Genomic DNA, 27,307 nt, shown 5'->3' with positions numbered 1-27,307 from the left:
TGGAAGTTGCTGGGTTTAAATCTCGTATTATAGTGCAAATATTTTTTTTTTAATTCCAAACATAATATGTCTCGAAGCACCTTCTATCCCAATGTTAAATTGAAATTCCTAAAATATAGAACGGGTGGATATCATTACCCGATTTGGGAATACCGTAGGCAATTGGCATAGTCATTGGTTAGTAATTGGTGCAGACACGACGACTCTGCTTCTACTATTTTATGTTGTCTCTACATTTTCACCTTGTATAGTATATACACCTACGATTTATTTGACTACTACATTTTGATTAACGCAAAATGTTTTGGGTTTCTCTTTGCTTCGGCTATCCAGTAGGCGATCCTAAAAATAAACAAATCTACCGTGACGTAGGTAATTGATACCATTCAGCTATGGCGATTTCCAGTCGCGCCAAGCATGGCGACTGCTCGGCGCGCGTTCGTTTTTACAAGTCGATTTGGTTATTTTTACGAATGTGCTATATTGAGCTAAGTTGATCAACAAGTTTGGTATCATTTTTTTGTGTTATGACAGCCAAGTGACCCTACTGCACCTGATGGTAAGAGGAGTGCGGTCCAATAAAATATTGACTGACTAAAGATGATTACCCCTCGACAGACGGCTCTAAATTATTTATAAAATACTTTATTTATCACGTACGCGAAAATAGTTGCACTTATGATAAGTCAAGATATATTAGATCATACTTCTCCTATTTCATTTCGTTCATTTCCTCGAGTTCACATGATTTTAATTTGCAATCTACAAATAGATAGAAAATGTAAAATAATTATTTTGGTAGTTTTATAACTTCTAAAACTTCGCCCGTAACATCGTTCAACATGGAATGAATTGCTCAAGGCCATTTGCTCGGCTAGGCGCCTTAAATATACTTAGAGTAAAAATTGCACATGACTAAGTATTGAGATGAAAGAAATGATATTTAAAAGATAAAAAGAAACCTAAAATATAAACTTTAAGTAACAGAAAGAAATTTTCTTTAAGGACTTTCTATTTAGTTTTATTTAGTAAGAATTCAACTTGTTTTACTCTGAGCGAGTCTGGAGATTACACTTAAACGTTAGGTATGTTTGAACTGATACGGTATTGTATCAAGATAAGTTATTTTTAACATGGTACACGGATGTTAAAACTATAGTATAAATAATTGATTATAATATTGACTAACTAAAGATTTTCGTACTTCATTGGCTGCAAGAATCTTATTCTATTAGTTACCCTATGTGATAGTTATATTGGGCATACTTTTTCAGCTAAGAGACTTAACCTAGCTTTTGAAACATGAAGATCTGGTTGAGAATACTAATATTCAATTTTACAAATATGTAAATAACTTTTAAACTGCGCCGTATTGGCAAGGTACAGGATTAAATCGATCCGCATTAAGGAGTTCTTACAGACTGCAAGCTCTATGCAAAACCTGCTGGACACTTATTTTAAAGTGAGTACCTTTTCTTGGATAAATAAACCTACTAAGAAAAAGGCCTCGCTTTTAGGTTAGCACGCGTGATAAATTTTTTGAATGCATTTAACACTACTTATTCTAAAATTGTCAATGTTGCTGAAACGACACAAAAACTAACTAATTAGGGGATATTTTGGGAAAATAAGTTTTTATGCTAATTTATCGCCCTAACATTCAAAGAGCACGACTTTTGAGATTTCTCTTCAATCGTGCCCACGAGTTATACACGCGGTGGCCACCGTCCGCGCCCTGTTCACCGAAAAAATTGTTCTACAATATATTTTGTTTGAGCGCATTCGACGTGAAGCCGCAGTTGACTCGGAACTGACCTACTACACAAATAAAAATAATATTGACTTGATCGCTCGTTGTTAAAAATATACAATACGCCACAGATTTTGCGAGTTTTGTACTTTTTATGGCGAAGTGGGGCTTATGTTACGGTCTTATATGTGAAACTAGGTTTTGCTTGTAGCTTCGCTTGACTAAAAGAGTTTTTCGGGGATAAAAGTTTTGCTATATATTTTCCCGGGATAAATGTTGCCTGTGACCTTTACTGGTTCCCGAAGTATCTCTACCAAATATCATCTAAATCTGGCCGGTAATTTTTGTATTTGTACAAGGCGAGGTGGCTCTAATACCATCACTATTTCATAGTCGGTTTAAATCTGTTGCGCCACTAACTATACTTCGTTTCCATAGAACTTGCATACAGTTTAAAGAAACTGATATGTTTTTTCATGACTTACTTAGTCTATTATATAAATTTAAAGAATAGAAAGAGGGGATTTGAAAACAGAATAAAATGGTTTTTTATTTGCAATATCAAACATGTGAAATATTAATTAAAAGATAAGTTTATTTTTTTTTTAAAATCGTTAAGTTAAAATCTATTTTGATGGCCAACATTTTCCAGAGGCTTTGAGTAGTTTAAATAACAGAGTAGAAATATTTGAGCTCGCTGCATAATTTAATAATTTAATACATCCACAAACACAAATATTCGTCGATGTTAATTAGTTATTGCGTGGACGTTTACTATTTGGTTCAGTATTATTATTCTATAACTAGTTTCTGCTTGCAGATTCGCCCGCGTGTTAGTTTTCCAAAGTCCCGCTATATGCTTTCTCAGGACAAAATATAGCCTTGTCCTTTTTTTTATTGCTTTGAATGACGAAATGAGCTCGCCGTTCGCCTGATGGTAAGCGGTACGACCGCCCTCAAACAGCAGAAACACCATCCAACACTTTGAATTACAAAGTATTGTTTGGCATTTCACTGCGCTCGCCATCCTGAGATATGAGATGTTAAGTCTCATTTAGTAGTTACGCTGGCTACAATGTCCTTTCTAGGGTTACAAACCATCTCCATACCAAATTTCACCAAATCGTACGTCAGTTTTTGAGTTTGTCGCATTCAGACATACAGACGCGGTGGAGAATTTTGTTTTATATGTGAGGATTTAACATGCGTTTTGTACGCGTCAAGCCAAATGTGTACGAAGGGTACAAAACGAATAATTAGTTAAGTATACGACCTGTGACAAGATTAGTGAATACATAATATCATTAGGATTTAGATAATATATATGTCTAAGCATTAACGAGTATGATTATGTAATCTATGTTATTTATTTTAGTAATGAATCTTGTTCTTATAACAGAGATACAGAAAGTGAAAGGGCAACAATGATAAAGTGAGAGCGTTGGTGACCGTTTTTGAGACAAAGTATATTTCATACAACTGCTGCTGAATGCTCGATGACTTCGCCAGATGTCAAGCGCAACGATCCTCGTAAACAACTCCACCTTGAACTTTAAATGATAAGTGCAGCATAGTATTGAACATCGCTAGACATCCCGCCTTTAGATGTTAAGTCATGATGCCAAGTAATTACATAAATGTTTTTTAGCTTAGAAATAGTTTCCCTTAAATACAGTTGCTAGGCGGCGATAATAAACAAAACGAAGGTATTAACTCGGAGACTAATGAATATAACCTTTAATTAAATGTTGAATACATGTAATTAATGTTTTTTCTTCATAATTATTTCGCAAATAAAATATCTCAGCAGCTCGCCTCCATAGATCGTGTTTAATGTTATTTTAAGTATACTAATTATAGTTAACAAAAATACGAAGCAAATAGCAAATTCCTAGATTTTAGCATTAATCTTTTCCCTTTATTTAATTACACCATGGAGTTTGTATTTAGATTTTAAATGATCATAAATGAAAACGATAAGATAAACTTACTTCTTTTTTCTAGTAATTTGTGACCACGGGAGTATGGTCTTTATACTTCGTGCTTGGGTTACGGCGCCCCTAATATTGTTATTCCGACATTAAGACGAGATGCAAATTCAACTGAGGCAGTAACTGACGATACGGCTTCGTGGATAAGTAAGTGATTAATCCTGCCAAGTTACCTCAGATGTGATTGAACGTCTATTAAGACTGCTATGAGCACGTAATAAGACTGGCTGTATGGATGTTTTTTATTCGTTTTACCAATTACCATTATACGAACAGTAATAAAAAGTATTTCTTCAACCTTTTATTTTGTTTCACCAAAATACCTTCTTTTATATTCATTAGTTGAGTAAACAGTGATTATTTTTTACGATAGAAATGTTAATGTTCTTCGGCTTATTTATTAGAATATTTCGATTACAGTACTTTTAGAACCTGTTGGTATTATGTTTGTATTCAATTACATTTTGGATGGAAGGTACAACTTCTATAAATTCATGAAATTTTAGTTTAGATTCTTATGAGGTTCACATGTAACAGATATTAGTGAAGATGCTAACGTTTCTTAAGTTTTCTATATAATTATTAAAATTGCAACCTGACAGTGGCGAAGGGTGAAATTTTTCAAAAGGTAACCCGGTGTAAAAAAAATTGGCGTTGCTTAAGATATCGGGGGCAATTTATCGGAAAACAAAAACTAAGACAACGGATTAGTCTTGATTCGAAATCACCAAACGTTAACATACCTACTAAATCACCTATTATGCGTAAATAATTGAAACATTCATAAAATCGAACAATAAACGTAGATAATTCTTCTTCCATTAATCACAATTATAAGTCATACCTATTAATTTGTTATAACAGCAACAAAAGTAAGTATTAAAATAATAACCACACTACCTACCTAAAAGTATCTGTTTATTTTCAAAATAAAACCGTAAATGTAATAGAAATAGGTATCACGATCGCCAAACAAACCAACAGTTTAAGTCTACCTACATGATAAACTTATATAATTATCAATTTAAATTATAACCAAGAAAGATTATTCGTAAGCTTTTGCTTGTATCGTGGTGCTATTTTAAATTCAGTAAAATATAATATTTATTTTCTTCTAACAAACATTTTGTGTCTAAAATCAAAAACTTTCAAATCTACTTCCAATATTTTACCATCTAAATACTAATATGTGAAATCATCGATTAATAATATACTTACGTAAAGGTAGACATTAAACTGATTACAGGTAGTTATTTCCATTATAATACACATTTATTTTTGTAGTTTATAAATAAACAAAGCGCTGGTAACTAAATATCACATAAGTATCAAAAATAAAATGAATATGACAATTTACAAACACCGAAACTTGGTAGCATAATAAATTATGACGTTTGATGGACGTAAAAGTGACAACTATACATAGTCGGTTAACGTGAAGCCGAACTAGCTCGGGTTACCTTTGCCCATATCTTCCGCACGATTCCAACAAACACTAGCATAGAAAGTCATAGAAAGTGCTGCCATCTATATTAAAAAACATACTACGACGTTAAGCCGCTTGACAGCGGGTTACCTTGCTCCTGTGGCGTCAGAATTTCACTTTGGTAACGGAATTTCTGGGGAACTAAATACAAGATGCGCCATCTAACGTTATTTAAAACAAGTAATCGATAGCGATTAAATTAGCAAACATCGAGCTACTGGCCGGTAGATGTCATTATTAAGTGATCATTATTAATAAGTTAAGCTATTATAATTATTGTCCAGTCTGATAATATGTTGTAAATTTAAATTTACCTATTAAATATATTGTTTAGTATCACCGAAAACCTAAAAGGGAAGCCGGTGGGAATCGGCTTGTATGGACGCTTCGCCACTGCAACCTGATCTAGGACACCAAGCCTCAAAGATAGACTTATCACCTATTTGGTTAATTATTGCGACACATTTCTCTTATGTAATTTAAGGTGGGAAGTGCCACAACATCATGTTAGGAGTTAGTTAAAAATATCGTGAGACGTAGCCTCCTTTTCTCACATCCTCAAAGTTGAACAATATATATATATTTTTCTTACATCATATTTATAGGCATACTTACATATAGGCATTCTTAAATCTATATATTGCAGTTTATCAGGTGAATTGTATTTAAAGTTTTATTTGGACGGATCAATTATTGCTAGAAATAATTGTAATAATACGCAATTGAACCACGTCTAAATATGTAAAATGATGATACAATTATCACGCGTGACGTACAGTAAGCCATAAAGGTAGCTGAACAATTTCAAAACATCTAAACGCTTCCACATGTTAACTTCAATCGAAATATCTTTTATCTTTCTTTTAAATAAAGTCAACACTTCGAGTTTACTTTACTAAAGAGGAAACAGTTGTTGATAACAACACGAAAGTTTAAAGACGATTTGAAATGTTGAATTTATTTAGCATCTTTTATAGCTCGTTGTACATAGCTGCGCGTCTTTTGACAGATATTCAAAAAACGAATATTGATAGCAATCATTGCGTATTATTATTAGTCCATTGAAAAGTTACATTTGGGGTTGCGTTTTTTAGAGGACGCAATTTTATTTTTTTGAAGTGTAGGGGGGGTCAGTCTAAAGCTAAAACCAAGTTTGTGGGGTCGCCACCCTTGTCCCACGGCCGCCATCTTGAAAATAAGGGTTGAAATGGTTTTTACGATGTATCTCTTAAACTATTTATCTGACAAAAAATGTATAAACATTTTTGTTGCAAATTAAATTCTCTACAACTTTGGTCTTATAACTTTTGTCGTAGAACTATAAATAAAAAGTTATAAGCGAAAATGTTAAGAAATTCAATGTTAAGCAATGTCCATTGCAACGTCATCAGAACGTGTGTTTATAAGGTTCATAATACTTTTTTGTACTCTCATTAATACCCAAATACCCAAGGGACTATTAGGGAACAAAAGAACATCTGCCTGCTATTATTATTATTATTTCTAACCTCTCTTATTGTAAGAATAGCTTATAATATTGTGTTGAAGTTGTAGTAGAGTAAAGTTATTTATTAGCATTTTGACTTTTAAAAGTCTTTTAAAAGTCAAAATGCTAATAAAAAAAAAGTAGTTTTCACTAAAGTTAAAATCGTGTCTAAAATCATTCGAAATCGTCTTCACAATTAAGAACAGAATAAAATACATCCGCACGTACAGAAATATGTAGCACAACTAAAAGATATAAGTTGAACGACAACTTCAACATAATATTATCAGCTATTCTTACAACAACAGAGGTTAGAAATAATAATAATAATAGCAGGCAGATGTTCTTTTGTTCCCTAATGGTCCCTTGGGTATTTGGGTATTAATGAGAGTACAAAAAAAGTATTATGAACCTTATAAACACACGTTCTGATGACGTTGCAATGGACATTGCTTAACATTGAATTTCTTAACATTTTCGCTTATAACTTTTTTATTTATAGTTCTACGACAAAAGTTATAAGACCAAAGTTGTAGAGAATTTAATTTGCAACAAAAATGTTTATACATTTTTTTTGTCAGATAAATAGTTTAAGAGATACATCGTAAAAACCATTTCAACCCCTATTTTCAAGATGGCGGCCGTGGGACAAGGGTGGCGACCCCACAAACTTGATTAAGCTTTAGACTGACCCCCCCTACACTTCAAAAAAATAAAATTGCGTCCTCTAAAAAACGCAAGGTAAGGCCTAAAAAATGTAACATTTCAATGGACTATATTGAAAGCAATAATTCCTCCGTATAAATGACACTTAAGTGCGTAATAAAGTAATAATAATAATAATAAGCCCGCAGGGGCGGCTTTGTGGCGAGCCGACGGTGAGTGGCGACACCGCGTTCCCTGATTCCGTGGGGGCTAAATGAGACCCCCTGACCCTTGGCTTGCCTTAACTGGCCGGCTAGGGGTGGAAGTCGCAAGAGCTAAGAACCTCAGCTCCAGGGTGGAAGTGCTCAATCTGCGTAATAGCGAGGAAACCCGCTCCGGGACGCGATAGCGACCCGCGATGGTGAAATCGGTGCACACCTCTCGACACCCTTAAGCCACCCACACCGGTGTTGCGTCCTTGGCTTACGCCACTTATGGGATGCCCATCTAGTGGGGGCAAGTCACCGTCTGCCTTGAATACATAAGATTGAGACATTTTACTTGGCAGGCGTCCCGTTGTCTCAATCAATAGCCCAGCAACCAGTCCAGCTAGATCCCATCCATAGACCCAATATAATTCCCATCTTTTCTGCAATAGTCCCTGCACCTTGCAAGCGCTGTCTTTAGCTGTATTTCCTCCATAAGTACAGACAGAGAGAGTACTCGCAAGGTGTATAAACCTCAACTAGAGTAATGTATCTTAAAGGGGCCTCTACGTGTTGGATCGATGTCCCCACGCAAGCCTTCCAAAAGGACCGGCCTTTATGCCGTGATTTCCCGCAGGAAAGATACAACACAATAATAATAATATCAGCCCTGTATTATATACTTGCCCACTGCTGAGCACGGGCCTCTTCTACTACTGAGAGGGATTAGGTCTTAGTCCACCACGCTGGCCTAGTGCGGATTGGTAGATTTCACACCTTCGAAATGCCTATAGAGAACTTCTCAGATGTGCAGATTTCCTCACGATGTTTTCCTTCACCGTTGAAGCGGACGATAAATTCACAAAGAATACACACATGATTTTAGAAAAGTCAAAGGTGTGTGCCCTTGGGATTTGAACCTGCGGACATCCGTCTCGGCAGTCCGTTCCACAACCAACTAGGCTATCGCCGCTATTATGTACATGAAAATATATTTACAAGAGTCATATATGCTACTTTTAATTTTTGTGTATTATTTCCCGATATAACTTCTCAGGAAACTCAGTTTATGTGTACTATGTCATTTATAGTTAATAAAAAATAACCAATATTGAATCAACAGCCTACACATCAATGCTTATCTTAGAAGTAGTAACTATTATCAGCATGCACATTGGTTGGATAATATCGAATTTCATTAAAGAAGAGGTGATGTTAGGCTCTGCTTTCACAGGTATTGCATTTGTATTCATTACAGATCCGTATTTATATTCTGTTATAATATCAGCCATATATTATATACTGTCCCACTGGGCACGGGCCTCCTCTACTAATGAGTGGCATAAGGCCTTAGTCCACCACACTAGCCTAGTGCGGATTGGTAGACTTCACACACCTTTAAAATTCCTATAGAGAATTTCGCAGGTATGCAGGTTTCCTCACGATGTTTTTCTTCACCGTTAAAGCAAACGATAATTCACAAAGAATACACACATTATCTTAGAAAACTAAGAGGTGTGTGCCTTTGGGAGTTGAACCTGCGGACATTTGTCCTGGCAGTCCGTTTCACACCCAACTGGGTGTAGTTAAATGTTATATGTTATTGGGGAAAATAAAATAGTATCCATTTTCTTGCTTATATCATTTTCAATGACTGTAAGTTGCGGTCCGATGAATTTGGCGTATACCGTGTACGGTGAGTCACCTCCTTTAAGTTATAGAAATTTTGCCTTACACATATTAGCTTTGTATTCTGAATTGAAGATGGCTTCAGTTTTGAAAATATCTCCTTATATATTCAAAACACTTGATTTGGATAAAGTATTTATATTTTATGGTCTTTCAGCATTTACATTTGGTTTTATTTTGTATAAATACTAACTAGAAAGTAGGGATAAAACATTGCAGGAGATAGAAAATTATTTCGTAGAACCCGTAAAGTGGAATGGAAACCTAGTTCTTGTTAGCACTTCACACTAGCACTTCTGGTATTAACACTAAATAGAATACACACACACGTACGCACGCACGCAGGCACGCACACACACAACATCACGCATTTATCCCCGAAGGGGTATGCAGAGGCGCAATCAGGGCACCCACTTTTTCGCCAAGTTTGTTCCGGCCCATGATGTGATAGGTGGGAAGCCTATCGTCATATCGGGCACAAATTCCAGACTCCGGGCTGATACTGAGCAGCAATTCCCAAATTTCACTTTGCCCGACACGGGACTCGAACCCAGGTCCTCAGAGCACTGTCGTACCGCGCATGCAGGACAACTACGCGACCAAGGCAGTTATAAATAGAATATATAGAGTATTTAATCCAGTTCGAGGGTTCATAGGAATTGGCAAGATAGTTAAAATATATTTCCAAGTATTTTCCTATAAGAAATATCCATTGCTTGGATTTGCTCAAGAACTGTAATCCTGTTACGAAAATGCTGTTAGTGTGAGACAATATAATGTAATATAACATAATTGAAAGTGCTTTACACTTTGTATTCGTAAAAGCAAATAAAATTTATAACACTTCTTAAATTAATGACTAAACTAGTTTATTGCTAAATACATAGAATTTATTTAAAATGATGAAAAGGTTTATTTGATATGTTAAATAATACAAGTGAATTTATAGTTTTAGCTTGTAAATTTTCTAAAAGATCAGAATTAAAGTAATATTTTACCTAATAATATTTTTTATTTTTATATTAATAACTATGAGACAGTCTGTAATATATTATGTAAGTACTTCTAAGTGAGGCTGAATTGGCACATTGATTGATTTAAACAGAAATGTACGAACAATAGTTTGTATATCATTTTACAGTTGTAAACAGTATTTTAATTTAATTAAGTTTGATATTTTTACGTAGGAAGAACTGCTGAGTTCTATATTGTGATAATCAAATGATACTTATAGTCACTCTACCATTTATGTTACTATGATGTATCTACCTTTATAAAGTATTCTATTATTAAGTTACATGAAGCGAAATGTAGACTACCTTAAATGCTGCGCAGACGTGGTGATTTTGATAGGCCAAAAACAATATAGTGCTAACGACTAGTAAAAAAAATTAAGTCCACGGAATATAAGTAACTGAGTACCTCATTTTCGGAAATAACGTAGGTACTACTGTCGGTTTCCAAACAAGTAATTTGCTGGTTCTTCATTCTGAATGAATTGACTTCAGTAATTTGTAACAAAGTAGTTAATTTAATAATATAATATAGTATTTTAGACGGAGTGGGGTAACTTTACCGTGCGTGTATCAAAAAAAAGTGTAATGAATTTAAAAAAATGTTGCACGAGCATCTTTAAATTAAGATCTAAAGCAACAAAAGCGGTATGAATCTGATAAAGGAGATAATATTGATTAATAACCAAGTCATATTAAACTGGCCAAACTTGTAGGAAAAATTTCCGAAGACGGACACTGCATGCAGCAGAGCGCCACTTTTCTATTATGTATTTTGTAAACTAAATTGTCACGTCTGCGTATTCCCTTAAGCCATGGTTTTAAATATCGTTGGTTTAGCATAACTCTTCTATTTGTAGTTGTGAACTCGATCACACCGTTTATCAATTATAAATGTTTTTACATTAGGAATAACTATACATGATTAACTATCAGCAATTAGCATACTGCCTAAATGCTAAGGTGGTAAATGTTAATTTTAACAGTTTTTTGTTGGGTTAAGTTTATTTTAGACATTTGAGAGGCGTGGTGTGTTTGCATTGCATTTTATAAATAACGTTTTATTTTATCAATAATGAATCAAAATATGGAATCCCATGATTATGAAGAAGTTAAAACCCACGATCCTGATGAAAGTGTTATAGAAATAGTGAAATATCGATGGCCTCCATTTTTAAGACAAGTAAGTTTTATTAAATGAATGTTTTTAAATTTATTGGATTTGAGCTAGATTTTTTCACGGCAATAAATTCTAAGAAATCGGTAAGTTGTTTATAAACATTTATTATTTTATATTTAATCAATTTGAATGCTCAGTTAGTTTTTATTTTTGGATTAAAAATATCTCCCATTTATAATAACTTAAGGGTAACGATCTCTGAAATCTGATTCCATCGTTTATTCGTTATTTATTTATAAAACTAATTTGCATGGTGAGACTTCATTTGTAATATTTTAAAGTGCTTTTATATTTTCTAGCGTCTCTCAAATTAGTACCTAAAGATTGGCAGTCAAACTAAGCATATTTTCCTTTATCTTATGCGATGTAAAAGGGATCAGAATCCTTGCTTTTTCTGGGATGTTTCGCAGCTATGACCTTTTCGGTCCGTTTTCCTTTTTCCAGAAGCTATTTCCATCATGACGAGTTTAAGAAGTTTGTCTCCCTATGTCTTAGAATGTGCCCTAAATACGCAATATTATTCGTTTGATGGTTTACAAAAGTTCGTGGTTTTGACCTAGCCATCGTAAAATACTAATTTATTTTCAATAATACACATTCTTATGAACGAGGCCTAGAAACCATTTTAAAAATTGATAAAATATGATGACCGGTAAAATTACCATTGATTGTATTTTGAATTATTTTCATTACACAAACAATTTTTAAAATTATAATGTTAGTAGGAAATTTACAAAACTTTTATTATAATTTAAATTAAGTACTTATATATAAATGCGTTATAACGCATGTTATTATTACATAATTTAACAAACGAATAATATTGTCGAATTTGTAAAGTTTCTAATAAACAACTTTTTTTATTTATACCTTCCTATCTTTGTTTTTAGATGTTTGTAGTAAGTGGAGTGTCTTCCATATACTTCGTTCTTGGGTTAGGATTCGGTGTTCCAACAGTGATGATACCCCATATACGAAAAGAAGCAAATTCAACGTATGTCATGGATGAAGATATGGCTTCTTGGTTATGTAAGAATGTTATCATAATATCATATTTTACTTATAAATGAGGCTGTTAAAATATATGTTTGAGATGGTGCAGCCAAGTCGCTATATACCTAGTCTTGCCATAAATATTGTAATAAAGAAAAAAGAAAATTGTTAACTGCAAATAACATTTATTACTTTTACAGTGTGTCAGTTTAATACATAAATATAAAACAATTAAAAATATAAAAAGCTTATTCGAAGTGGTCTCCATTGGCTGCAATACAGTCCTTTAAACGATGAGGCCAGTTATCAATAGAAGCACGCACTCTTTCCATGGGAAAATTCTTCACTGCCAATCGTATAGATTGTTTTAGGGACTCCAAATTATCATGGCGTTTAGAGCAAGCTGTACTCTCTAAAACTGACCACAAATCATAATCCAGCGGATTAAGATCGGGACTAGACGACGGCCAGTCTTCAGCTCTGATGAAGTCCGAAACGTTCGATTCCAACCAAGACTGCGTGGACCGAGCTTTATGACCCGGCGCCGAGTCTTGCTGGAAGGACCATACTTGGTTATTGAACATGGTGATGTTAAGGGGCTTAACTACCTTCTCAAGAATGGTATCTTGATACACTTGTGCCGATGTTTTGATACCTTTTTCACAAAAATATGGCTCAGTCACTCCTTCATAGCTAACACCCCACCAAACCATCACTGAAGTCGGATAATGTCCACGTTGCACTCTGTCGACTAATTGGGAAGCTTCCTTAGAGCTTTGAGCATAAATACGGTCATTTTGTTTGTTAAAATGTTGCTCAATTGTAAAAATTTTCTCATCCGTAAACAAAATTTTTCTGTGACCTCCCTTTGCGTACCGCTTCAGTAGTTGTTTCGATTTTACCACCCTATTCTTCTTTAAATTATCAGTTAAGAAATGGCCAGTGCGTCTCTTATAGGCTGCAAGTCCTAAGTCATCTTTTAAAATACGCGACATGGTTCTAGGTGCTATCTTCATTTCCCGAGATAAAATCTTTTGCTTTCGGACAGGATTTCTTCGAATTCTTTCCCTTACTGCTTTGACCACCTTTTTCGTACGAACACTACGTGGACGGCCAGATCTTTTCTGTCACAAACAGAGGAGGTCTCATTGTACCTATTAATAGCCCGGTACACAAACATTTTACTAATACCAAGTGTATGGAGAGTTTTAAAAATTGCATTTGGCTCCATACCTACTTTGTGTAATGCTATCACAGCGATTCGGTTCTCTTTATCACCCCACACCATTTTAATATCGCAAAATATTTTACAATGTATTGGCGCCAAAATGAGAAAACACAATGAACAATCGTATAAAAATGACAGATTCGAAATTCAAATGTAATATTTTTTTATAATTAAGTGTAACAGTATTTATGGCCAGACTAAGTACTGTAGGGAGCCAACATTTTGTAACAGCATAACGAGATTTGGCGTTTTTCAAACTCAAACTTATATAAATTTTAGGAAATGTTTAATTGGTCCGATTTTTTTTAAATTAAATATTTGAGAAATAAAGAATTCTTATTTAAAAATAATGATATAAATGAATATATATTTTGACGATGCGATTTTGAATATTATTATTGCTAATATTTTTGTAATGATTTCTTATGTGTACGCGAATGTTAGACATTAATATTAAACTATTTTACGGATTTTATTTTAATAATATTTTTGCCTTGAGTATAGTTGAACAAATGAAACCGTACATCCATACAAATATTTAATATATTGTTTTTTTTTCAGCATCAGTTCATGGATACAGCTCTCTACCATGGGTATTCATCATTGCCATATGCACGAGATACTTTGGAAGAAAACTGCCGTTTCTAATAATTTGCTTAAATACTTTAATATGTTTCATAGTATTCTATTATAGTGTGAACACGACCCAACTTTTAATAAGTGCAATAATGCTTGGCATGCTGCTCGCAAGTAACATGACTCTGTTTGTTTTGATTATAACGGAATATTCATCACCGAGGTATCGTGCAGTATTTATGATATTAAAGGCAACTTTTTTCTACTGGGGTGTTTGGGTAGCTAACATCCTCGGGGTTTTCTCACATTGGAAACATATAGGGGTCCTCGCATTAGTTTGTTCTTTGTATTCTCTAACAGCACTTTTTTGGCCAGAATCGCCGTATTGGTTGGCAATGAAAGGACGTTTTGAGGAGTGCGCCGTCTCGCATCGCTGGTTAAGAGGCTCCGATAATGATACCGAATATGAGTTGAAAACACTTATCAATTCACAAAAAGCTTACCTTGAAACGTGTGCGGAACGTAAATGCGATGTATCTCGGAATCAATTAAAATATATTATGGAGATGTGTTTGACGAAGGCGTATTACATGCCAGTGTTTATTTCTATATCTGTAATGTCCATGTATCATTTCTCTGGTAAATTGGTTTGTAGTATGTATGCCATTGACTTGATGAACCAATTTACTGGTAGTGAACAAACCGCTGTTATTGGTATGCTTATAATGGACTCCGTCACTCTCATTGGAATGCAACTCGGTTGTGTTCTATCCAAGTACCTCAAGAGGCGTACTCTCTTCTTCTCTACCGCGATTACAGGTATTGCATTCTTATTTGTTATATCTATTTACTTATACCTGATTAAATACGCGATTATAATTGAGAATAAAAATATTTCTATATTATTGCTGACTCTCTTTTCAGTATCTATTAGTACTGGACCGATGATAATGCCTTCAACAATTTTTGGCGAATTATTGTGTTCGAGATACCAAACTTCGTCATTACTTATTCTTACTCTGTATTCTGAGTTTTTGATGGCGTCTATTTTAAAAATATCCCCTTACATGTTTAAGTCGTTTACTTTGCCCGGTGCTTTTCTATTTTATGGCACATCTTCATCAATTTTTTGTTTTATAATTTATAAATACTTACCCGAGACTAAGGATAAGACGTTACATGAAATCCAAAGTTTTTTTAAAGAACCTGTGAAGCCAAAGGCGTAGTATTGCACTTGGTTAATAATAATCAATGTCAAGATAAATAAAATAATGCTAAAACGATTAGTGAATTAAAATCGCATATTACTAATAACAGTTGAAAATGCAAGATACCTATCTGTCATACGTAAAAACAATTAAATATTTAAAACATAATATACAATACGTGAAAAAATTATGCAATTATATGTGTTGCAATAAAGTCCACACACTATTTAATCAGTTTGTAGAACAGCTCTGAATATGAATATTTTATTATATTTAAACAAACATCGAACACTATTAAACAATTAAAAGTAAATAACTTTCAAAATTCACAGCTGTTTTGTATTTGAATAAAAAGTGAAACAAAATGATAATATTAAATTAATGTACAATTGTATTATGTATCATTTAGTCCAATTTTAGCACAAAATTAGTCTAAACCGAAATAATGCTAATGGCATAGGACTTTTGCGAGTAGCAGGCCGTTATAATATAAATCAAGGTTCCAAAAATCCTCACAAATGCCACGTAAGTAAGAAGGTTTGCAGCCTTATTCATGAAGGTACTTATATTGTAAGATTTCTCACTGATTTTGATTGAAAAATATTAATTCTTTCTTTTAATTTTTTGTTTTAATATTTTTAGTCTGTTTGTTACTTTTAATAGTAATAGTGAAAAATATTTAGTTTTATTACTATTGGGGGAGTATAGCTTTTTTCGGAAGAATAAGATGGACATCGTATTGAATATTCGTGTTATAGATATTATCTGTCGACTCGGAAATCAGGTTAAAAAGTGATTGAATATTCGATCCCAAAAGATAAAAAATATACTACAAAACAGTAAGTATAATGGAACTCTGAATACAGTTTTTTTTTATTGGAAGCACTGCTTATTAAAATGGTAGTTTTAATTTCCTCAGTGAAGACAGTAATATATAATATTTATTAGGTTATGGTTGGCTACAGCTAAAGTTTCGTACAAGAGTATTTTCACAAAGTGACGATTCCCGCGGCAAATCCGTTATCATCAATTTGTCGAGCAAGACGCGGCGACAAGTGACAGATAAAATGCAGTCTCCGTTCTAGCGGCTCTTTTGTGATTTATTGACGCCGGTATCCTATAACTAAACCGCCACGTCTACTTCGTAGATCTTACTTACTGTCTTTTTGAGGTAACCATTGAAACGGTAATATATTTTATTAACATTTTAAACCAATCACTGAACTGTTTAATTAACAGATGTTATCGTGGACGGCTATAAGTCTATAAATATCCACCATTAGACCTTGATTTTTATAATTTTCAATAAAGCAATAACTTTAATGTGAAATTAATTGAACATTCTAAATTAAATGAATAGCTATACGAAGCCAATTAATCAACGCATGGTATGGAAATTAAAAAATACCCGTCATGGAAAATTGCACATTCACTCGAATTTTACAGTTTATAGGCCGAGAGTTAAAGTAAACAACTGCCCGGTAAACAAATAAAAATGTTAACGTAACGAAAACAAAAATTAATTACGTTCGGACAACTTGGCCCGTGTTTAATTTATTGCAAAAGTATTATAATAAGGCTTGGTGTGGACGTGATTAGCCGGCTATGGTGGATGCATAAGTGTGTATTAGGTTTTATAACTTTGTACATAATATATAGAAGAAGACAATTTATATACATTATGATTGAAGAACACTTTATGGTTCTTATTGAGTTCGTTCAATTTTCGAAATTATAGCATTGTGAAAATTAATGTTATATCAATAAGCATTGCTAACGAACTCTTGTATTTATTAATATACACGTAGTGTTAAAATTTCGCACAATTTCGCACATTATATATTTTGAGCGCTGAAAGTTCGTGAGCTAATAATTTATCATGTTACAATACGTATCTATCAAAATATAATCAAATCTACATTATATTAACTCATGAAACATGTACCTGTTTTATTTCTTATTAAAATAAATAATAAATAAGTCTTCGTTGTTAAGTAAAAATGTTACAAAATTTCTGTACCGATCGATCAAAAACGGAAATAATTTTGCTGTAAAATTATTAGTTAATATATCACAGCGTGTAGTAAAGTTAGCGTCATTCAGACATTTACGTGTGGCGCGGCGTTATCGAGTGCGTAATCAGTTTATAACGTCTAAATAAACGGCACAACACCGACACAACTGTTATTTACTACTATGCAAATTGCCGCGTAAAACGTTCTCGTAAATCTCGGGTAAACCACCGTGCGGAGACAATAGGCCTATTAGAATCCGATTCCACGAAAACAGCCATCATTGAAAATGCAGAGGACTTTCGCGCTCGCTAGAATTTATTTCACATGCGTGTGAAAACGAATGACTTTTTTATTCAATTTTGATTGTAAGCCGCCGGTGATTACACTCGGATTTAATTGCAAAAATTTAATAAACGATGTTAATTTAATCACTCGCGGTGCCATTGGTTAAAAGTTAAAGCGGATGCGTCTAGGGGTAGAATGAATTGTGTTTCTATGCAGGTAGGTTGATGGAGATATAGTTTGTGAGTTAGTCAGAACGGTAATTTTCGTCAGTACGTGTTATTATTACTAGATCTGCTCTAAGTATATATTATGTCTGAAAACCCACCCTGAATGGCGATATTCGTAAAAATCGATGACGTATTAACGATCTCTGTCATTAAATGTGAGATCAATAGCTACAGATTACCCGTAAATGACGGGCTCTAGTTCTTGTCCGTTTAGTAATGTATTCTTATGATTCGTAGTGATATTTGATCACTATGACTTCTAAATAGCCCAGGGGCTGTAGACAAGAGGCCTTTCTACAATCGTTAACGCTAATAGAAAGCGAAAAAAATATAGAAATCATATACTAGCGATAGCCTTTGATTTATGTTTCATTCACAGAGATTGTAGAAAGACATCTTCACTATGGACCCAGTTCGGTTAAAATTAGGCATATTTATATGGGAACTGGTCCATACCAACGCAATCCTGGGATCTATTAATTATTAAATAAAGTTATTGTGCAATATTAAAAAAAAACATTGGTGTCCATTCTTCTTTATGTCAAACTAGGTCTTTCTTGCGGCTTCGCCCGCGTGAATGAGTTTTTCCACTATAAAAGTCCCGCTATGTATTTTACCGGGATAAAAATACTCTAAAATGATGCTTACATAATATTATAAAACAGGCTGTTCGACGCGTCTCTCTGAAAGCGAAAAACTCAATAACTACTATATGAATTTCGATATAATTTGGTATGGAGGTAGTTTGGTATGAAAGGACCTAAGATAGTTTATATCCTGAAAATATATTCCGAGAAACTTTTACAGATCCGGGAAAACTTTTTCACATGGGCAGAGCCACGAGCTTAAAGCTATATTTAATAATTATCTTAAATTTTACTATTTATGTGTAAGCTTATTAGAATACTTTGTATCATTCAAGTTTAAAATAATACGCCCAATTATTGTTTCCATTATGGTTAACAAAGTATAGGGTTTGCGAGTGATCAACTTCACTCAAGTTAAATTGCACGTATTGTAAATTATGTTTTATTGTTAAAGTTCCTTACGTGAAACTGTCTCTGTGGCGTAGTTGTATTGCGGTACGACTGCAGTGCTGAGGTTTTGGGTTTGATCCTCGGTTGAAAGTGATATTGGCTTTATCTACTTAGTATATAAAAAACAAATAATAAATAAGCTTAAGCAGATCACATAGCATGATTGTATAAGACACGTTTTAAACATAGCTACGGTTATAAAATGTATTTATAATATTATTTACATAATACGTGGAAATTGCTGTGGTTGTTACATTAGCTCATTTAATTTATATTAAGTTACACTGTTAAGTTATTTTTTATTGTAACAATGTTATTTTCCCAAATAAATAAAATAAAATAAAATAGTATCAGCCTGAAGTCAGGAATTTGTGTTCGATATGGCGCTATATACTCCTATCACATCATGGAACGAAATACACACGGCGAAAACTGGGAGCACCAGTTGCACCTCTGCCATCCCCTCTGGGTATAAAAGGCCGAAGTATGTAACGTTATAAATATATTTCTTTTAACTTATATACATTTAGGTACTTAATTATATTTGTCGTTATGTAACAAATGAAATAAAATATAACAATGTCAAGTGAATTTGATTTTTTAATTTATCCAACTACACTATGGGGTTACATAAATACGGTACTCCATTAAAATAAATCATAACCAAAGTAAATTCAGGTTACAGTTGAAGACGAGTTCCAATCAGAGACAAGTCAATCGTATTAACCTGCCGGTGACAATTAGGGCCTACCGCGTCATTTGCCTAGATTATCATGGTTTGAGTTACCTGATATCTCTTGTATTACAAGTTTAAGTCACGTTTATAATCATTTCCTAATTTTAATACATGTGTTTACATGTCGATGTCAGTTTAACGTAATTATGAATACACAAAAAAACAGCCGCATGACTGAATAAACGAATTGGTAATAGTTCACATTAATGTACACATATTGGGGTAGGTACACGGTAATAGAAGATTATGTTTAGATTTTGATTTACGGAAAATAATGTGAAGAAACATTGGCTACCCCAACACCCAAAATGAATGTTTCTGAATGTCTTTCTATAAACATCTTATAGTGAAATCAGTGTCGACATCCTGTCTACTCTCTTGTAATCTATACTCTATACTATTATATAAAGTTACAAAGTTTGTTTGTTTGAACGCGCTAAACTCAGCAAGTACTGGTTCGAATTCAAAAATTATTTTAGCATTGGATAGCCCATTTATCGAGGAAGGCTATGTTATATTAACATCACGGCATGACTAATAGGAGTGGAGCATCTATGAAAAATGTTGCAAAAACAAAAGAAAAAAATTATTCCTTTTGAGGGCTTCCATTGCGTGCGCTGAGTAAACGGTTAAAGTTACGCAACAAATATGTATGATTGAATTGTTTCCCTTAAAAAAGAAAAAAAAAACTTCTGAAAATCCTCCGCCGCGTCTGTCTACCTGTCTGAACGCGATAAACTCAAAAATTACCCAATTGATTTCGATGAAATTTGGTATGGAGGTAGTTTGAGACCCTGGGAAGGACATAAACTACTTTCTAGCCTGGGTAAATGTATAGCGGGACTTTTATCCTGAAAAACTCTTTCACGCGGTCGAAGCAGCAAGCAAAAGCTAGTTCTTAATAAAAAGGTAAATTCCAACTACACTTATTTACTTTCGAGTACTGCAGAATTTAATTAAAATAGTAGAAAACAGCTTGTTAAGTACATTTATACGGTATTTTTGTTAACAATTTAAATGTTTGTTGTTAAAAAACTTTATTTTATTACTCGTATGCTGTTAGTGTCCGACTCTTCATCAAGAGATGTGGTACTTGGATTATATTTTTCATTTTTATTTACGTAACATGTGTATTTTATGTTGGTCATATTTTAGAACAAGCTTGTTGTTAAACTGTAATACTTTGTATCACATTGACTTCTTATATTTTCTAGAAACTAGATTTTGCTCGCGGCTCCGCGTACGTTATAAAGTTTTTCCGGGTAAAGTACCACTTTATACTTTCCCTTTTTTAGCTTATATTTAAAATAAAATAAAACATTTTATGTATCACGAAGGCGAACAAAGTTGCTCGTATGATACGTCAAAACAATTTTTAGGAATAATTATTATTATTTCTAAATAATATTCACTTATATAAATACGGACGATGATTGATGCGTGTACAAACATACAGGCTGACCAAAAATATAAAAACTGTTGTTTTGGCTTCTGTTGCTCAAATAAAGACCCCCATAGTAGTTTTTCTTTAATATCTACAATGTACAGAACGCATGTTACAATTATTATATCTATAGATAAGATACTTACTCTTTTAAAGAGTGGGGTGAGCAGTCAACCGTAAATCTATGATTAAAATTTTATTTAGAGAGCTCAAGGTAAGTTGCAACCGTGTAAGGATGCATCATACCACGTCTTAGTTAAATATATAATATATAGTAAATAACGGTATTTTCAATTGTCCAAGGCTGCTTAACTGCACCAAAATAATTTTTGCCAACCCTACTTCAACGGCATCACAACAGGTGGAAGTAAAAGATTATGCTTATGTTTGCGATGGTCACGATTAATTTCCGCAAGTATTTCTTTAGTCTTCTAGGTTCGTCTGGAAATCTTTAGGGAAGGCCTATGTTCAGCAGTAGACTTTATGTGGCTGATGAAGATGATGATGATGCTCTCTTTAGTCTTAAGAATTGTGAAAGTGTTGAATAAAAAAAAATGGTCCAACTGTCATATCAAGTACACGCTAAACGCATCTTATTTATTTTTTATACATGGATTATTCTATTATTTTAAAGAGGAACATTAATAAAGCGTTATTAACTATGTACGTAGACACATAATATGCTTCCACACACACTTAATACAATAAAATTATTAAACAAACGAAAAACACGATTACCTAAAAAATAATTAATTAAAAAGTGGAAAACAACGTCTAAATCTATGGATTAAATGTTATAAGGTTACAGGCAGAAACGAATCTGTAACCAATTTTTTGAAAACTAATAACCAAACTACGTTTCGTTTGATTTTTATTCTCGCTTGCAATGATATTCAATCAATAGATTGGAAAAAATAGTTTTACACATTTCAGTTAAGTAATTATTTTTTCGCAGTTAGGTTTTTTATTGATATAAAAATATTGATTTTACACGTATATGTTTTCCTTTGTTGTTATTTGCGTTACAGAGCATTTTTATACAACTGAATGACCGATAGAAATGAACGGCTTGCCTCATGGAAAGCGAAATGGCTGAATGAATTAACACCATCGAGAATTTGTATTACAAATCAATGCGTGTCACTGTACTGCATTTGTCACTCAGACATAAGATGTTCCCTCCAATAATTTCACTGTGTGCTAGTAAATTGAGATGCATACACGTGCAATAAAAAATAATTCTCCCTCTGTAACAATCAGGTAAAAGAGATCAGCTATAATATTCTCAAATGCTAGTATCAATTTCAATAAAAACGTGATTATGGTAAGAGCAGTGTATGTTTCCAATTCATAATTTGTGGTTGAGCATAATGTTAATAAAAGCCGATATTTCCTGGGATGCAGCTGGCGGGAGCCGCGCGTATCCAAATGAAAGAGAGCTTTGATACATGTATTCCTGTAACTGCACTGCGGCATCGGTCTAAAGCAAAAAAATCTAGCAACGTGAGAGCCCACTGTTTTCCATTACGGTAATGGAGTTACTTTTCTGTTATATTTCGGTCACAAAATTTTAGGCGGTTTCGTGGCTTTTTGACAAAATGCACGAAATAAAGCGGCGATGTAAATAGTTTTAAAACAAATTATTTTTTGCGGTGCACAAAGCCGGCACATTTCAAACATTTCACATCGAATCAAATATTCATAGACAAAAACACTTACTTCCCGCCGTCAGAAAACTAGCACACAACAATGATTTACATGGAGTGACGGGGAGGTGGAAGTAAAAGCAATAAATTTGAACCTAATTACTGCCAGGTGTCAGAGGCAAAGCCGCAATGGCTGTACAACTTCGCTCCATAAGTCAGCCGCGATCGAGATGAACGAACGCTGTGAGTATATAACACCAGTGTACAATTAACTCACTTGCTAAGCTAAAATGTAACAAGCAGCATTTGTGCCAAATCTTCGCGTCGCGCGTGACCCATTACTCACAGGAAATAACAGTACACAATGAGTTTTCGCTTAAACTTGATAAGTCGGGAGCATTTTCATTGATAGCTCGACAAGTACGAAAGGTGACGTTAATCATGCTGTCAGTCTTGATTAAATCTGAAATACGACTGTCGGCGGCGTCTATTGAGTTGACTATATAAATAGCTGACTTCAAAGTCGTTGCAATGTGCTAACGGCTCGGATATCTCTTAAACTGGAACCAAAAGCGCCTCACATTCGAAACAAAAGAAATACAAACGACCACCCCGGCATGAAATTAATTCAAAGCCATGGGTCGACGAAAACGTATACAAAGGTAAGCGAAAAATAAAAGCGAAAGAGGATCTGAACCAATTTCCAAGGACCTCTTTAGATAAAGGCCACAATTGCTACCCTCAAATTGTCTGCATGATACCTTATTCTCAGACCATAAATAAGTTGTCTCCCTCGGCTGCTTGGTCAAACAACATTGCAACTTTCCCTATTGTTTGTATTTTTAAAATGTTCCTACATATTTATTATCGTGGAGGTAGACGATTGTCGTAAAAATATATTTTATATTTATTTATAATAATTCGGTCTTTAACTGTGGCAGTAAAGTGTAACTTAACAACGTGAACGTAAAATATATAGATACCGCCCTTTGAACGACATATTAAATTCAGGGTACGTCGGTATTTACCGGTCTTCGTGTCTGTTGATGACATAAATGTTGATACCGTAGTTAAATCCGGATATTAAAGAAACGAAAATAAAACGTGATGGGTCATTACGTATATTATCCAATAGGGTGCGGCGGTGTGCACCTTGGTTTTTTCTCACGCGCCAACTACTTAACGTATTTGGAGGAGCGTAAAATCCTTTCGTGAGAACCCTTTCAGACCCGCAGAGAAAGTAACATCGTATTACAAGAACGCTACATCCAAATTGTAACAATGAAGTTGTTACTGATTGAATCACTACACTTAGCTGTCTAGAGCTCAGAACTGTTAATGAAATAGTGCCATGAAATCCGACGCAATATGTAACGCTGTCTAGTAATGTTTCGCCCAATCAGAATTCTCCAGCGCAGTCACGTTTTCACTCGTTATTTAAGACGCTAACGTGAAACACATTTAGGCTCCATTATCTCGAAATGTCGGCCAAGAATCAAGTTTCCTAAAATTTACTTTGTTAAATTCACAGTAAACTATGAAATCAAGTCATTTTTTATCGTGGGTATACGGGCAGGAAGCTCGCGAGTAAATGACGTGGAAACCAAAATTTACGTATATCTACGAACTGGTGCGGTTTATCTGCAAATACTTCCACAGAAGTCTATGCTTTGCTTGTATAGTGGAAACATGTAACGATCTGGTGACTGGTGTGTAAAAAATATCATCATCTTTGCCGAAAATTGAAAGAACATACGAAGAAAAATGAAGCAACGGGCTTTGAAAATCGAGAGAAATACGCTATTGAATAGTTATCACAAAAAATAATTATGATTTTAATTGCTTTTCGTCACCACGACGAAGGTGCGGTAAAAATACGTGTTTAAGAAATAATCAAAGAGTATTTATTGTTATATGTTTCCTAATACTTAATATTGAGCTACAACAAACCGGACATGTACATCGATGATTCCGTAGAAACTTTAGGTAAGTTATTGAAATATATGAATAAGTACACACTTGACAAACTTAACTTTGCCGTTCGATCCCAAGATATAGTTAAAGCATCAACCGCAAATAATAAGTTTGTAATAGTAAATTCGCTTTTTTTGTTATTAAAACATATAATTGCGGTTAAGCCAAATTTTAAGAATCTAGGTTAACGGGAAGTACCCTATCTTAGGTTTTGATTCCCTTGTGAAATCGCAGTCATATCCTTTTGATTGCGTGAACTTACAAGTTTAATTTTTACAGCTGAAAGAGACCGTATAGCAAAATATTTGATATATTCAACTTGACATTTCTGAGAAGAAAGATCTTGACAGACAGGCACAGACAACAAAGTGATCCTATGTAGGTTGCTTTTAAGGTACGGAACTCTAAAATGGCAACTAATTTTTATTAAAAGGTAGTTCTACCGGGAAAGCAGCTATAGCAAGCAAGCTATACTTAAAATATCATTCTGAACAATTCTTCAAACCTGTTTATTTAGTTTCGTATTCCAGCATAGCTACCCTGAATTTAAATCGGTATCTTTTATCTAAAAGCTGTCTATGATACGCATTGAAATAGATAAAATGTGATCTTGCAATAAAACATCAACGTGAGAAAAATATAACTTTTGTAACATACAAACGCTAGAAAGTTAATATTAAATAGGAAGAAGAAAAAAAACAGAATGAATCAAAACCTGATTTAGTTGAGCTAATTTTAAAAGAAAAGAATAGAACCTAATCGGGCTTTGTTCATTACCAGACAAATATAACTGGTAGTTGTTTTAGAAACGCCTGGAATTACTTCACATTCGCTTTGGAATTCGGGGGTCTGTGTTCTAGACTAGATAAGGTAGTATTAAAAAATTATAGTTGTAGCACGCTACCTCAAAATGCTGTAGGGGAGGGCTACCGAGCAATCACGGATAGGCACGGGCCACATCTCAAACTGTAATAATAGTTACTGCGTAATTGTTAATCAAAACCCATGGGCTATTTCCCGTTGATCTACATTTTGTAATTTAGTTCGACATGGAGCATTCTGACAGAACTAAAATAATGTGTTATTTTTATTACTTATGTGTGTAATTTTCTAGGCGCCTGTGACATAAAGTTCAACATTTAATAAAAATATGATATGCAATGCAATGTCTTGTGGTGAGCGCAATAAAGTGTTGTATTCTTATTTGTTATGTAAATTTTGTTATACATCGGAAGTCTTCGGACAAGTCCTTCTCACATTTGATCAATTCTTTATTTTTTTAATTATACCAACCACTATATATATGGTCTTATTTATTTGTAATTCATCAAAAACTAATAGTTCCACAAAATTCACTTTTAGTTTTAAATCATCTTGAACAGTTTCCAAATTCCAGTTTTATCGCAAATGTGATCCAAGTTTGATTGAAATAAATTCCTACAATATTTCTATATATTTGATATTCATTGCGTAGGTGTTGAATAACCAAACTTCGTTTATTATACTATGCATTTTATAGTATCGGATATATATCGACTATCCGCAGTAATATTATTGAACATATGTGCAAACCCATATTCTATACAATATATTATAATTGTTACAAAGTTATTAACATGAATGTCACATTGTGTGGACGTTCTAGATTGACGTATTTCTAATTACTAGTGGTCGGTCCGTTGTCGAAATTCGACTGTAATTCATTAAAATTTTAAGTTTGAAATTCATTAAAGTTCTTTTGTCACAGTATAACTTAAAATCAATGCATGTATTTTTTCTATTCAAGTAATTTGACATGCTTTGGCAGTATGAATTTAAACACTGTGATATCATAATTTTTCTGACACGATAAGTAAATGGCTACGTTTCGAGACGAATAGTTTTTATTCTACTAGTTTATACTATTAATTTAACAAACAACTCATTTTTTATCATTCGCACGACTTTAGACCAAGAGTGACTGCCTTTCTTTTTTTTTTTTTTTTTTTTTTTTTTTTTTGGTTTCGCGGAGAAAGTCCCTTATTACTACCGCCCAGCCTTCGTGGGGGGCGACTGAGCGGATATGCTGGGGTAACCGTGCCTTACGGCCCGGCGTTGAGCCGCCCGGATTTGATGGTGACCTTCGGGCGACCGCCGGGCCGAGTCCCTACCCCTATATACAACTTAACCTATGCACGGCCTACCAGCTAAAACTCCGCGGTGGCCCTCTTCGGCGCATTAGGGACGGCCGCGGGCTTCCTCTGACGTTGAAGTGTCTAGTCTGCGACCGCAGCCGCCCCTGCGCGGTGGCGCATTGCGGCCCGTCTCCTAGGGGAGGGGGGCTCGGAAGCCCCCGCGCACCGAAGGACGCCCTCGGCGTCTACGGCAGTGTGAGGCCAACAGCACACTGCCGTCCATCCCGGGGGTCAACCGAAAGATGTGTAAAAATGCACAAAAATGCACTAGGGCGGACAGCCCCTGCTGCCCGCCGACGACCCCCTTCGTGGCCCCTA

The 27,307-nt window shown here is 34.2% G+C and overlaps 1 protein-coding gene and 1 long non-coding RNA gene across 2 annotated transcripts; both read left to right on the top strand.

Moving 5' to 3' along the window:
• The first annotated feature begins 89 nt into the window (after nucleotides 1–89).
• On the top strand, nucleotides 90–4,043 carry LOC119190057. The gene is made up of 4 exons (XR_005112753.1): nucleotides 90–177; nucleotides 1,275–1,462; nucleotides 3,150–3,375; nucleotides 3,755–4,043. It is a non-coding gene; the product is annotated as an uncharacterized LOC119190057 (long non-coding RNA).
• Nucleotides 4,044–11,134: 7,091 nt separating this feature from the next.
• Nucleotides 11,135–16,058, top strand: LOC115444948 (facilitated trehalose transporter Tret1). The gene is made up of 3 exons (XM_030170956.2): nucleotides 11,135–11,449; nucleotides 12,337–12,475; nucleotides 14,229–16,058. Exons 1-3 carry the CDS (start codon nucleotides 11,342–11,344, stop codon nucleotides 15,467–15,469), a joined length of 1,488 nt encoding a protein of 495 aa, XP_030026816.2. The 5' UTR covers nucleotides 11,135–11,341; the 3' UTR covers nucleotides 15,470–16,058.
• The last annotated feature ends 11,249 nt before the right edge of the window (nucleotides 16,059–27,307 follow it).

This window comes from Manduca sexta, chromosome 21 (genome assembly GCF_014839805.1).
Source record: "Manduca sexta isolate Smith_Timp_Sample1 chromosome 21, JHU_Msex_v1.0, whole genome shotgun sequence".
Taxonomy (NCBI): domain Eukaryota; kingdom Metazoa; phylum Arthropoda; class Insecta; order Lepidoptera; family Sphingidae; genus Manduca; species Manduca sexta.
The sequence above is the reverse complement of the archived record's forward strand: the minus strand, read 5'-3'. Positions and strand labels throughout refer to the sequence as shown.